The sequence below is a fragment of the Aulonocara sp. 'chitande type north' Nkhata Bay genome, linkage group LG23 (genome assembly GCF_057382095.1).
Source record: "Aulonocara sp. 'chitande type north' Nkhata Bay isolate Kocher_YH1m ecotype deep benthic linkage group LG23, A_spYH_male_GT1.1, whole genome shotgun sequence".
NCBI classification, from domain to species: Eukaryota; Metazoa; Chordata; class Actinopteri; order Cichliformes; family Cichlidae; genus Aulonocara; species Aulonocara sp. 'chitande type north' Nkhata Bay.
In genome coordinates, this window is record NC_141365.1 from 10348904 (window position 1) to 10363706 (window position 14803).

General features: G+C 39.5%; 2 protein-coding genes across 2 annotated transcripts; one reads left to right on the plus strand and one right to left on the minus strand.

The window, feature by feature from the left end:
- Positions 1–2299: 2299 nt before the first annotated feature.
- On the minus strand, positions 2300–7110 carry spata18 (spermatogenesis associated 18). Its single transcript, XM_086282834.1, has 12 exons — positions 6688–7110; positions 5368–5473; positions 5182–5297; positions 4981–5099; positions 4771–4866; positions 4556–4690; positions 4238–4469; positions 3972–4130; positions 3704–3879; positions 3375–3498; positions 3179–3253; positions 2300–2897 (listed from the first exon to the last, which is right to left on the minus strand). Exons 1-12 carry the CDS (start codon positions 6772–6774, stop codon positions 2841–2843), a joined length of 1482 nt encoding a protein of 493 aa, XP_086138960.1. The 5' UTR covers positions 6775–7110; the 3' UTR covers positions 2300–2840.
- A 634-nt stretch (positions 7111–7744) lies between these two features.
- On the plus strand, positions 7745–14719 carry sgcb (sarcoglycan, beta (dystrophin-associated glycoprotein)). Its single transcript, XM_086282835.1, has 6 exons — positions 7745–7869; positions 8872–9081; positions 9172–9357; positions 9481–9672; positions 10897–11025; positions 11109–14719. Exons 1-6 carry the CDS (start codon positions 7855–7857, stop codon positions 11307–11309), a joined length of 933 nt encoding a protein of 310 aa, XP_086138961.1. The 5' UTR covers positions 7745–7854; the 3' UTR covers positions 11310–14719.
- Positions 14720–14803: the final 84 nt, after the last annotated feature.

Below are 14803 nucleotides of genomic sequence, written 5' to 3' on the forward strand. Positions count from 1 at the left end.
TAATGTCTGTAGGAAATTAATTGCTACACTGAACTAAGGCTACAGAAAAAAGTCCTTAATCAATATAAAATGATACATTACAAATCAGAAAATAGTTTGGAGTTGCATCAGCCATTTAATACAAAAAACAATCATATAAGGCAGCGGTCCCCAACCTTTTTTGCGCCACGGACCGGTTTATGCCCGACAATATTTTCATGGACCGGCCTTTAAGGTGTCGCGGATAAATACAACAAAATAAAACTAGTACCGGTACCGAAAAAAAGAAGTTTTGTTCATAATACACCTGAAATGACCCAGGAAAACCGAGTTAACGTTAAAAACGATAACAAAATAACGCTGAAAACCGATAAAAACCCTGAAAACTATACATTTCACACCTGAGCCTCAACTCTCGCGGCCCGGTACCAAACGACTCACGGACCGGTACCGGTCCGAGGCCCGGGGGTTGGGGACCGCTGATATAAGGCACCATTAAAGGATACTCGCATTGCAAACCAAATCACTGTAAAATCAATATGTTTTAATTCTTCTTTAATCCGTTTGAAATAAGAAGACACGCACTGTCACACTGAATGCACCCGGATATTTTTCCCCCAAAAAACTACCACTGACCCTTCTGTTTTTTACAATGATGACGTGAACAACTCTTTACGTTTTTAGTGGAAAAATCTCATCACCATCTTATTTGAAAGTCTGATCTGGTATTACATACAGTGGGGCAAAAAAGTATTTAGTCAGCCACCGATTATGCAAGTTCCCCCACTTAAAATGATGACAGAGGTCAGTAATTTGCACCAGAGGTACACTTCAACTGTGAGAGACAGAATGTGAAAAAAAAATCCATGAATCCACATGGTAGGATTTGTAAAGAATTTATTCGTAAATCAGGGTGGAAAATAAGTATTTGGTCACCTCAAACAAGGAAAATCTCTGGCTCTCACAGACCTGTAACGTCTTCTGTAAGAAGCTTTTCTGTCCCCCACTCGTTACCTGTATGAATAGCACCTGTTTGAACTCATCATCTGTATAAAAGACACCTGTCCACAGCCTCAAACAGTCAGACTCCAAACTCCGCCATGGCCAAGACCAAAGAGCTTTCGAAGGACACCAGGAAAAGTATTGTAGACCTGCACCAGACTGGGAAGAGTGAATCTACAATAGGCAAGCAGCTTGGTGTGAAAAAATCAACTGTGGGAGCAATCATCAGAAAATGGAAGACATACAAGACCACTGATCATCTCCCACGATCTGGGGCTCCACGCAAGATCTCATCCCGTGGGGTCAAAATGATCATGAGAACGGTGAGCAAAGATCCCAGAACCACACGGGGGGACCTGGTGAATGACCTGCAGAGAGCTGGGACCAAAGTAACAAAGGTCACCATCAGTAACACACTACAACGGCAGGGAATCAAATCCCGCAGTGCCAGACGTGTTCCGCTGCTGAAGCCAGTGCATGTCCAGGCCCATCTGAAGTTTGCCAGAGAGCACATGGATGATACAGCAGAGGATTGGGAGAATGTCATGTGGTCAGATGAAACCAAAGTAGAACTTTTTGGTATAAACTCAACTCGTCGTGTTTGGAGGAAGAAGAATACTGAGTTGCATCCCAAGAACACCATACCTACTGTGAAGCATGGGGGTGGAAACATCATGCTATGGGGCTGTTTTTCTGCCAAGGGGACAGGACGACTGATCCGTGTTAAGGACAGAATGAATGGGGCCATGTATCGTGAGATTTTGAGCCAAAACCTCCTTCCATCAGTGAGAACTTGAAGATGAAACGAGGCTGGGTCTTCCAACATGACAATGATCCAAAACACACCGCCCGGGCAACAAAGGAGTGGCTCCGTAAGAAGCATTTGAAAGTCCTGGAGTGGCCTAGCCAGTCTCCAGACCTCAACCCCATAGAAAATCTGTGGCGGGAGTTGAAAGTCCGTGTTGCTCGGCGACAGCCCCAAAACATCACTGCTCTCGAGAAGATCTGCATGGAGGAATGGGCCAAAATACCAGCTACTGTGTGTGCAAACCTGGTAAAGACCTATAGTAAACGTTTGACCTCTGTTATTGCCAACAAAGGTTATGTTACAAAGTATTGAGTTGTATTTTTGTTATTGACCAAATACTTATTTTCCACCCTGATTTACGAAAAAATTCTTTACAAATCCTACCATGTGGATTCATGGATTTTTTTTTTCACATTCTGTCTCTCACAGTTGAAGTGTACCTCTGGTGCAAATTACTGACCTCTGTCATCATTTTAGGTGGGGAACTTGCACAATCGGTGGCTGACTAAATACTTTTTTGCCCCACTGTATCTACATAGAACAACAGCACCAAAACTAACGAAAAATATTAAAAGGATAAAAAAATAAAATAAGAATAACAACACAGCATCCAACAAACACTAAAAACACTGACCAAAAATCTGTAACTCAAGTACTGGAGGATGTTAAATTAGCACCAATCACTAGCACAGTAATACAATCTGCCACTGAAATGTTGACTGATAGTGTTGAGTATGGGTCCTAATTTTAGCACCAATAAAGTGCTAGTGTGCAGGTCTTTTTTGTTCCTGAAATATGCCTTTCCTTTAAGTTCCCAAGCATCACTACAATACTGTTAGTCAAAAATTAATAGAGTAAATATAGTAGAACAACTGTTCAGTTATCTACTGGGCTAATTTTGCTTAATCTATATCATCTTATGTCCTGTAAAGCGTCCTTCCAACAATGCACACAGCCTTTGGTTGGTAAGGTTATGAACGGTTTCATTGCTTTATTTGGTAGAAGCATAAGTGTGACCATGCATTTGACTTTCAGCACATGTGGCCAAATGTCACAGGTGGCTAGCTCTGAGACGTCCAGGAGACAGGCTTCTTCTGCTGTTAAATGCCTAAAAAAGACAATGATGATGATTATACTTCCAGTTTTTGAGTAAGTTAAAGCTTAAACAAACCAAATTACATTTTAAAAAGTGATTCTGAAATACATACCCTTAGAGCCATGGGTATGCATGCACGTTGTTAGGTACAAAAAGTGAAAGGAATCATAATTTCATGAGTAGCTGAGTGATGTTATACCCAGGAAAAGAAAATTATCCCCTGTGTGACCAAAACTCCCAAGTTGTGCTTTTCTTTCTGTGTGGTTGGACTATTTAATATTATAGTGACTTACAAGGCTGCGAGTTGGGCTGAGAGAGCGAGAGCGCACAGGGCTGGTACTACTGCTTCTGCTGCGGCTTCGGCTCCACTGCAAAAACAGAAAAACCACCAGTATGCACACGAGCTTTGTATGCATCTTCGTGTCCTCACGTACCCTGTTAAATAACATCCAGTAATTGTGATATATTTAAACATTAAAAAACCAATACCAGAGCACCACTTCTAGTCACAGCCTCGCCCTTCACTATTACAGTGTTTCCTTCCATTAAGGCTGGCCACACATGGTACATCACCAGAGGAGCAGTGAACTCAGAGTCGTAGCTGCGCCGATACCTTAAGGGAAAGAGACAGGGGAGAGTTGGAAGTGTGCATCTAAGTGTTGTGGGTGACATCTACTGGTAGAGGCTTTCAGTGACAGGCTGAAGTTCAAGGAGTGATATTCTGTAGTGACTGTTTGCATCATGGAAAACATGTTACTTAAAACTTTCCCTTTAAAAAATGAACAAATGACTGCTGGGTGTACAAAAACAGGACTGACTTGATGTCATTGTATAGTTCTCCATCAGTGGCAAAGCCCAAGTCCAGTGGAGGGTCCAGTGTCTGCATGGCGAAGGCCACTCTGCATGCCTCTCTGATCAACGAACTGATGAGGACAAAGTCCACCTCTGGCGGGAAGGAGATCCGAGGGTTCACATTCATAGCATTGATGACATCCTGCAGAGATGAAAGACGATCATGGTTTCCCTCAGAACTACAGCATTTTGTTCATGAGTGTTGCACAGCACACATGAGACGCATCATCCTACATTGACGCTGGTCTGAACATCATAAAGGTCCAGGTTTCTGACGATGTAGTCCACAGCTGCATCTTCTAGACTTTCCGGCCCAAAGTGAGATGTGGACAGTGTCTTTCTGACTCGTAGCCTGAACTGACGGTAAGCCAGTTTTGCTGTCTTGAAGGATTCCTATAACAGGAAAGCAGGCAATACATACATTTCCATGAATCGCAGCAGACAGCAGATCAAATGATCAGCTCTGTGTACACACAGCTCTAAAATAGCTGCAGCCATACCACAACTGCAATAAAGATTATTCTCTGGACCATCTCCAAGTCAGAAATGTAGCGGCGAAGCAGGGCCTGGGCATCCAGACGCTCCACAGCATATAGGTCATTGAAGCGCGACACAAGGCGGGCGTGGCGGGAGGAGTTAGTGAGCTGGGCTCGGGTGGGTGACTCACTCCTTCCGGGGCTGGAAGAGCGGCTGTGCCTGGACAAAGGGCTCGGAGAACGACTCCTCACCAACCTGAGAGACAGAAAAAATCTAACATATTAATTATTTAAGACGCTGAACGGTGTCAGTGTGTGAGCGTGTAATGTTTGTGTGTGTACCTCGCTTGCAGCATGGCTTTCTCTGTGCTCAGGTAAGACACTTCGTCTCTCAACAGGCGAATCTGCCGCTCATAGTCATCGAGAGCTTCCAGCTTTCTCTTATAAATGTCCACCTGCTCATGTGCGGATCTCAAACTGAAGCACAGACACACTTCATATTAACAGAAAAACTCATACGTGCATATTAAAACAAGTAAATCATCTACATCACCTACTCAGCTTTCAGTTGTAATATTTCATCTTCAGTGGCCAGAAAGGTGGTTGTAGACTTGCTCTTTGTCTCATCCAGTTCCTTCTGAGCATCAAGCAGCCTGTTTAAACAGATCGGTACCTGTATTTACTGACCAAAGTGTAGTTAAATATGAGCCATTGAAGCTGAGGTAAGAAGGTCTGACAGTTTTTTTTAATCTATAATTTAGACTCACTCTGCTCTGACTGACTCCAGCTGTAGCCGAGCGGAGCACAGCTGAGTCTCCAGCTTCTGCAAGTCATTCTCATGGGAGGCAGAGAGCTCCCTGATCTTTCTGTCCTTCTCTGCTGAATCCTAACATTTAAAAATGATGATATATATGTCATATATATGAACACTCTGACAGATTTTCTGGTTTACTGATAGATGGAGTCACCTGGATGAGCTGTAGACTGGTGTCATCACTGACTGAGGGCCTCGCCATTGAGAAACAGGATCCGAGCCATGGTAGTAGTCGTGTTTTCAGAGTGTCCACTCCGGCATAGTGTCCACCTGATTAGTGACAAAATGTTAGAACCTGTGCTCAATAAAATAAACATAAATAAACTGATGAAGCTTGTACCTTCTGCAGCTGTAAGGTTGAGGATGGCAAACAGTTGGCCCTGGATTTTGGCGGTGATTTCAATCAGCTCACAACATCTGTTCAGATTCTGGTCACAAGAAATCACCTTGGAGGGTTAAAAAAAAGGAAACAAATTTATTTTTCCATTATCTTAACCACTTATCCATCATAGTCACATGGAGCCTTCCCCAGCTGTCACAGTGCCAGAGGTAGAGTACACGCTGTCTAGTACAAAGAAACAGACAACGATTCACTTAAAGCTTATTTAGAATCACAGATTAAACTAACATATATGTTTTAGAACTGTAGGTGGGAAAATTGCATTTGATAAAAACTGCTTAAAAAGTTTGCAGACTCTGACACAAAACTAGGGTTTTAAAACAATTGAAAAATAGCATTTCCCTGTGAATGTTATGAATGTTATTGTCCACGTTTATATAGTCGAAGGTATTGCCCTGTTCTCCCATAATTTCATTTCTTAAGCTTCACTTTTCCTGACAGAAGGTTACAGGAAAGATTTATTCACAATTTAGCCAAGCAAAAAGTAGCTCAGCAAAAAAACTCCATTGTTTTATGCCGTGTACCTATTTATTATATTAAATTTATTTAAACAATATTTAGTTTAGGAGGTTTGTTAGGTCTGTTAGGGTACGTCTCCTAGATTTTCTTAAAAAAAATCAATATATATAATCAATTAATCGATATAGTACTATATTGTTATATTATATATATTATGATGGTTATTTCTTTATTACTTACTTATTACTCATTTTTACTTATTAGTTTCTTATTAGCTTTATTTCGTATTAGCTGTAAACACTCGAAGGCATTTGATGCCTACGTTTGAAGTTATTGCCTCTACAGGAAGAAAGAGGAAGTGAACCATCTCAACCTGAGGCAAATATCTTTGGAGCTGTCTAAAAGTACCCATGGCAACCGGCGTCCATACCAACCAAACTCCACTGGGAAATCAAATCTAAACAAATGCATTCCTTTGCTGTATTTTTTAAAATGATTTAAAGCGTTTCCAAACTGCCTGTAACAGTTTCATTTATGATTATAATAATAAAGTGGAACAAAACAAATGAAAATCACAGGTTTAACGAATAAAAATCAGTAATGGACGAGAGCAGACAAACCTATTTGTCATGTTCTGAAGACGAGGATGCTCATAATATATCTGAAACCCTTTGGCTAAAAGGTTCAACTGTATGCAAATATACCAATTCAGTGGATAGTGATCATGGAAATAGGACTGGCTAACACGGATGAAGTTGTGTGGTCAGATTTAGGTCAATCATGACTTATTGATGAACTTACATGGTAGTCCTTGTGCCAACTCTCAAGCTTGTCCTGTAAGACGCTGAATGAAGATGTGTTGGTCAATCTCCTTAAAGTGTCAGCCATGTCGATCCACAATCCTCGGGAGGTTTTAAAAATCCCCAGGAGGAGGCCTGCAGCAGTAGCAGCAGGCGGAGGGGGGTACGTCTTAACGAGGAGTGTAGTAAAAATTCCTGGACCGGCAGCTTTCTGCACCTGCGACACGAATGCCAAGCGCCGCCTTCAGTTGTGGCAACCGAGTGAGGAGACGACGGGAGCAACGAACGCAGGGTTTAAATAAATTACTCCCGTCTCAGTCAGGCCTCTGCAGACTGTGGTCTCCCCCCAGATGTAAATACGATCGTAATGACATCCTGTTAAACGAAACCAATACCGAGGGAGTTAACTAACCCCCCTTGGGGTCAGGTGCTGCTCGAGTGGCGGTGTTGGGTCAAATCCGATTATACGATAATATGACATACTAAATTAAATGTGCAGTTCATTGTTGTATCTAAAATAATAACTGGAATAGTTATGTGTGTTGTACTTATGTATTGTAATCCAGATCAAATTTAGCAATCATTTCAATTAATGCCTTTAAATACGTTATCCTAAATATGACTTTTTGAGTGTATGATCACAATTGTATCACAATTTTTTGTGATAAAAAATGATCACTATGCTATGTACAGCTATGAAATATATATAATTAATAGTAATGTTATTACTATCTATCTATCTATCTATCTATCTATCTATCTATCTATCTATCTATCTATCTATCTATCTATCATCATCATCATCATCATCATCATCATTATTATTATCATTATTATTATTATTATTTAAGAATCGTGTCCGCTGCTGACAGTTCACCTGTGGAAAATATGAATGGACCGTTTCTTCTATTTTAGGATTTTTCTGTCATTGGCTGGCTGAGTTTGGAATATGCCATTTTTCAATGTCATCAAAAAAATTTTGATAGATTTTTTTTTATTTATCTGTTTTTTATATTTATTGTGTATGTATTTGTTTTCTATAGTCAAGTCATATTCAACTACCATTCAGTCCACAACTAAAAACATAATCATTATGGAGTACTGTCCCCTTTATCTGTGAAAAGTGGTTTGCTCCGAACTCTCAGCAAGCAGAAGAGGGAGGGTCAACATGGCGTCTGAACAGGTCCGTTATGTTCCGTATTTGTTGTTATTCTTGCGTTTTTCTCCGCCTTTTTTGCATTTAGTTAACGGAACACTTATATATATGTTTCTAAATAATACACAATATAAACTGGATTAATTTTTTTTTTTTAAAGCATACTGGGCTTTTGTCTGGGCTCTATCGGAATATCAGTGTAACAGAAAACATTAGTGGCCTCTGCTATGGGTAGCGAAAGCGTCATATGGAAATAAATAAAAATCTTATTCTTTTACTAGACCTGCTGTTTGACAGCGAATTTATTACAACACTATGAAGAGAATAAAACTATAGCTGTGTAATATTGATACAGCGGAGAGCAGGTTATTTCCATTTTGCTGCCAAAATGAGTACAGTTTATTTTTAGTTATGGCCAGCGACAGGCTGTCGCGGGTATTTAACAGATGCAGAGAGGACATTGAAAACAGGGAGGAACTAAAAACTTTAATTTAAACCTAAAAAGAAAGTAGAGGCGATTCAAAAAGAAAAGAAAGTCGAGAAAATACAACAGTTGGTGCGTAAACGTGAGATTCTGGGTAAACCAATCTCAATAATCAATATGTGCTCTAAAGCTATAAAATTAGGCTTATGAGTGGATACTCTCAAATACACCCTAACAACTGTGTAATTACATTGTAAAAAGAGGAAAGGTTGTTTTTACTTTCCATTAAAACAACATGAAGGTGTTAATTAATTTAAAAATGCATGCATGTAGCTTTCATTTCTTTCTCCGTTAAAATACTCATAGGTCTTCTTATTTATAAGTTCTTACAGTATAATTAGTTTCTCTAATTGTTACTACCATTTCTTGCTATAACTACATTTTAAGTGGCTACGTTTAGAAACAGTAGGTACTTCAAGTAATTCAGTAGAGTTACGTGGTAAATGTGGGACAGTTACACCATAGATTACAGGTTTTATTATCTGTTATTACTTGTTATTAAGACTGTAAGCATTAGACCTCAGAGTTTGTTTTCTGGCTTCTAGGAAAGCTCCAATGGGCCAGTGAAGAAGTCCATGCGAGAAAAAGCCATAGAACGCCGTACTATCAACAAGGAGCACAACAGTAATTTCAAAGCAGGCTATGTACCCATAGAGGAAGAGCGTCTTCATAAGACAGGGCTAAGAGGACGCAAAGGAAACATGGCTGTGTGCATCATTATCATCCTCTTCCTCCTCGCCTTAATTAATTTAATTGTGAGTACCTAAAACATCAGTGTATTTGTCTGTGTGTTGCTTTTTTTTAGTGTGTGATCTGTATATTTTGTGCATGCTGTCGCCTCACAGATCACATTGGTTATATGGACAGTGATCCGCATCGGTCCGAATGGCTGCGACAGTATGGAGTTCCATGAGAGTGGCCTGCTGCGCTTCAAACAGAAAGCAGACATGGGTATTGTCCACCCGCTGCACAAGAGCACAGTAGGAGGCCGTAAAGACCAGGATCTGGTCATTGTTGGTAACAACAACCCGGTGAGCAATACAGAGTGTGTTACAGAGTTTAGTAAAAGCTGAGTATCGATAAAAAGACAAGAAAAGCCCATAATGCGCACACATTAAAAACTCTCCTCTTTTATTTAACATGTGTTGCTACAGGTAGTCTTCCAGCAAGGCACTACAAAGCTGAGCGTAGAAAAGGACAAGACCTCAATCGTCAGTGATGTCGGCATATCCTTCACAGACCCTCGGACCCAGACCACATTCTTCAGCACTGACTTTGAAAACCACGAGTTTCATTTGCCCAAAGGAGTCAAAGTCCTCAGCGTTAAAAAAGCTTCCACAGAAAGGGTGTGTACGGTTTCCAGTAACTCACTGATGGGTGCAATAACAAAGTATTTCATTAGTCCTGTCAGTGTTTTATAACCTGTACCAAACATTAGCTAATAATCCATAAAGGTAAAGCAAAACAGCATATTTACAGAACATGGAAAAGTCCCCATGAAGATGCTGAACTTCATCAGTGTAAACAGAAGAAAGGCTCAGTTATGAATTCATCTTTTAACCTTGTGAAAGTTGTTTTCACAAATCTACTTCAGATCTAAACATTCATAGATGCCACATCATGTGAAAGTTTAAACAAAACTGGACTATTCTAAAGAAATATATTTAAATCTGAAAATCTAGAAAGTCTATGGAGGGATATAAAGTTTACAGTTCACCATGACTCCAGTTTATCAGAGGCTGAGAGAACCTGACAGAAAAAACAGGTGTGCAAAGCTGCTAAACAAAGTTTCAAGAAAATTCGTAACAGAGCTGAATTCCAAGCAGTGGTGCCTTTCAAAAGATTCAGAATAAATAATCACAAACAAATATGTTTGCGACATATTTGTGACGCAGGTTCCAAAAACACAGCTAAAGCTAGAAAAATTTATTTTTTTACTTTTTTCCTAAACTTTCTAAACTTCTAGAATAACATGCAAAAAAGATTTAATTTATATTTCTTTATTTTCTATGAATTTTTAACTTGAAGATGTCAAAAGATGCATATTTGTTAAATTTAGTAACAATAAACTTTTGTGTACACTTTTGTAAATGATTAAACTTTTGATAAAAATGCCACTAGATCTACAAGAAACTGTCAGTTGACCACAATGAACACAATTGTATTGCCACAAGCCAAAAATGGAAAAGTTGCCAGCATCACAGAGGAAGCAAATTTCACTGGCTAACTGCCCAGGTCACACCTCAGGCACATGTGGCTGCGCTGAGCGGGGGGTTCCCTCCTCATCCAGGCTAGCTGGAAAAGGCCCAGCACAGAGTGTGCACATAGTGTGCTATTTATTTTCACATTATACTGCCTAATAAACTGCTTAGTGGAAATACAGTAGCCTTAAGAGATATTTGCAGCCATGCTGCATCACATTTAATAAGTGGAGGAAAAAATATTCGTTAAAAATGTCTTTCACAGTATCGTTTTTATTTGATTTGATTTTTTAACTTTTTTGTTAACAGTCTTGTGTTGCTGTTCATAACATTATATTCTAAACTTCATATTCTCTCTGTGACTTTTAGATCACCAGTAATGCAGCATCTGACCTGAACATTAAAGGAGACTCTGCCATCATTCGTGGTAACGAAGGGGTCAACATCATGGGTCGGACAATCGAGTTCAAAATGGGTGGAAACATTGAGCTCAGGGCTGTGAGTATGGAATTTTTCCTACAATAAAGCCGATCGAGTAAAGGGCCAGAAGATCGATGAGTAATGATGATTTGTCTTCGCAGGAGAACAGCATCGTGCTCAATGGATCGGTCATGTTCAATGCCACGCGTTTTCCTAACTCTGCAGGAGATCTGTATTTCAATGAAGGTCAGGAGAGGTACAAGCTCTGCATGTGTGAAGATGGAACTCTGTTCCGTGTGCGGGTGAAATTTACCAACATGGGCTGCCAGACTTTAGATAACCCATGTAAGAAGGCTCACTAGGACTGGAATCTGCTATTGCATCTCAATCAGTCCACACTGAATTCAGATAAACCACTTTCAAATTTATTTTTGATAGTGTGGAGCTCTAATATATAGGACATTCATAATGGCTTGGGCATAATATCTCTGTGGGTCATGTGTCAAATTCTGTGTTTCTTATTATTTTTGCCACTTGGCCAAAGATAAAAACTGTAGTATTTTGTTTTTCTGCAGATTTGCCAACTTGAGATGATATCAGTCTATGTTACTTCTATATAGTAGGACATGAAACACTACACGTACAAAGGCTAATGTACACTATGGAGCCCTACTCTCAAAAACTAGATTTAACTCTCTCTGGGAAGCTGGATTTAAGAAATAAATGTTTCAAGTTTACATTTTTTGAAAATGTTTAACGCCATCTGGTGCCAGTATAGAACATGACATCACCAGGGCATTTCATTAGTTTATGTTAGCTAACTAATCACAGAACCAGTAACTCAGGTGATAATAAGGACAGTAAAACCAAAAAAAGCAGGGATCAAAGGGGATCACTTTTTTATTGCCCCTGGCTGCAATGATGCATTTTATGTTAAAAAAACCAAGGAAATGCTGATCAATTTCACTTTTTGTCTCTAAAGCAGTAATTGGTTCTTCGTTAATTGGCTAGCTGCATTGAAACAGGAAAATCCACCTGTTATCTGTAATGTTTGGGTTCGTAAAGCACTTTCTAAATGAGCACTGAGTGGAGGAGAGCTTGTTTGAGTCAAGTAACAGGTTGTTTTACCAGACCAACAAGCTGGTGTTAGAAACTCAGGTTTTTTTCCTCGTCTGGCCAGATGTACCTAGCAGCGCAATCAGTTAAAGGCCACAACCTGCGATCAAATTTATGCAATAAAATTTATGTATGTTTTTATGTATGTTGTGTTGTAAACTGTTTGGATGTGCATAGGAAAAGAGACTATTTTATTGCATAAATAGTGCTGATTGCATCTTGCAAACATCTGTTTTGCCAGCTGATTGTGCTTCTAGGTACACTCACCTACTGAAGAAACGGTGTGGTATCGGACAGCAGTGTGTCGGTCTGGTGAACCACCTGTCACCTGACTCAAACAGGGTCTCCTCCACACAGTCCTCATTCATAAAGTGCTTTATAAACCTTTGTAAACGAGTGTTGGTCACCTACTGTGCCTAACAGGAGGATTTTACTGTTTCAATGCAGCTAGCCAAACAACAAGGGAACCACTTACTGCTTAAGAGACAGAAAGTGAAACTGAATATAGCTTTGTTTTTGTTTTTTTTGATAAAATTTATTGTTGCAGCCAGGGACAGCACAAAAGTGATACCCTTGGACTGCTTTTTAATTTTAGTGTCCTTATTCTCACCTGAGTTACTGGTTACTAGTTAGCTAACATAAGCTAATGTAAGTCTATAAGCTGCAACCAATAGGGGTGCAACGATACACAAAATTCACGGTTCGGTTCGGTTCGATACTTTGGTATCACGGTTCGATATTTTTGCGATACAAAAAAAATGTTCATGCCTTTTTAATTTGTCATTTATTAAAATTATAAATATATATTTTAACTCAAAAGTACAGTTTTTAAATTTAATGTTGCTGAAACAACAAAGTAAAAAAAATACATCTATCTGATTGAGGAATCACTCATCTTTGGAAAAGAGAGTTTATTACAGGGAAATGGCTCTTTCCAAAATAAAAGCTATACTATACGCTTCTTCTGGGCTATACTCTCAGCAGCATATTAAACATATCAGGTCCCCATAAGGAGAATCATGTGCTAACGGCTGTCTAAATGACTCGAGTAAAGTTTGTAGCATGCGTGCTTGTTGTTTTTGTCTGCTTCCACTTGTCTTTGCACTAGGATGATGTCGGCGTAAATGTGCAGTCATATTCGTTGTGTTCCCACTAGTGCTGTCAGCGTTAATCTCGTTGAAATGACGTTAACGCCACAACACGGCAAATCTCCGTTAACGAGCTACCGCGGATCGCCCCGTGCGTGGGGCTGGACGGCCAACACGTTAACAAGCAAACTGCGCTAACGCACTAGTTCCCACCAATGTAATTGAGCATTGCGTGGCACATCCGACATACTGTTTTACTTTTGTCCATGACGCGCTTACCTTCAGGGTCATACGTCACATGAGAACCAAAATAGTTCCAAACGCCAGATCTGAATGAGGGTGGGGGAGGTTCAATTTGCCATGTTGCAACGAGAGCTTAACTTCAGTCTCTCTAGCTTGCCCTGCGCTCAGTGAATCTGCGTTTGACTACTCCGCCTAGGCTGCACTGTCGAGCGCAGATCCACTGAGCGCTCAACACAGACAGCATCGTCAGAAGGAAAGTTGATAAAATAAATTAAAAATTTTGTATTGTTCGATACATATGCGTACCGAATGGTTCAATATCGATACGAGTATTGTTGCACCCCTAGCAACCAACCAACCCGGTGATGTCGTGTTCTGTACTGGCACAAGATGGCGCTAAACAAGATCAAAAAATGTAAACTTTAAATAGTTCTTCCTTCAATCCTCTGCAAAGACAGAGTTAAATCTATGTCAGTTTTTGAGATAGTGTAAATTAGCCTTTATACATGTAGTGTCTCATGTATGCTTTATTGGTATTATTATTGTTTTCACTCCCCTTTAGCAGTAATGAGCAGATACAATATTTATTTTTTTGGCTTGCCATCCAGTATTAATAATATAAAAACCCTATATGGGGTTTGTCTAAGATCCCATTTGCCGTTTCATTATTCCGGGCAGCTGTGTGATATTTTCTGTCATATTAGCTGACATGTGGAAGACACTACATGACTGTAATGATGTATGTAAAATTTGCAGGTAATGCAATGCACAGAGTTAATGATAAATTGTTATACATGATACATTTTAAGCCATCCAGTGATGCAGAGTAGGTTTCTTTCTGCATATCTCGGGCTGTTTATCATGCACGTGCCAATGGATATACAAGGGACTATATATCATTAGATATATGTGTAATATTTTAATTTTGTTGCAAAAGCTTTTTTAACAACAGAAGAATACAATATTGAAAAAACAGTGTGCACTACATTCTGCTACAGATTAATGCAAATGTTGAGAATTTTAGTTCATCAGCTACTGTGGGTGCAACCTATATGGGGTTGTTTGAATTTTGTGCAATATAATATATAATATTTGACTTTGCTTTGGATTGTCTTGTCTGTTGTCAACTGATGTTAACGATTACTGATGTTAACGTCAATAGTTGTTCTCAGAGCACAGACTTCATGCCTGTCATGAAAGAACAGCTTATTTGATCGAAGAAAAACCGAAGAAATAAATATATTGCGACCAGCCTTATTTGGAAATTTGTCCAACGTTTCATTGGCATGTTTGTTTCAATAAAGAAATGTGTTGCTATGTGAAAAGTGTTATCATTGTTTCAGTAAATGCGCCCACGGTCATTTAAAACCATAAAAGCGTACTGCGCCTCATTATAGCGCTTTATTGTC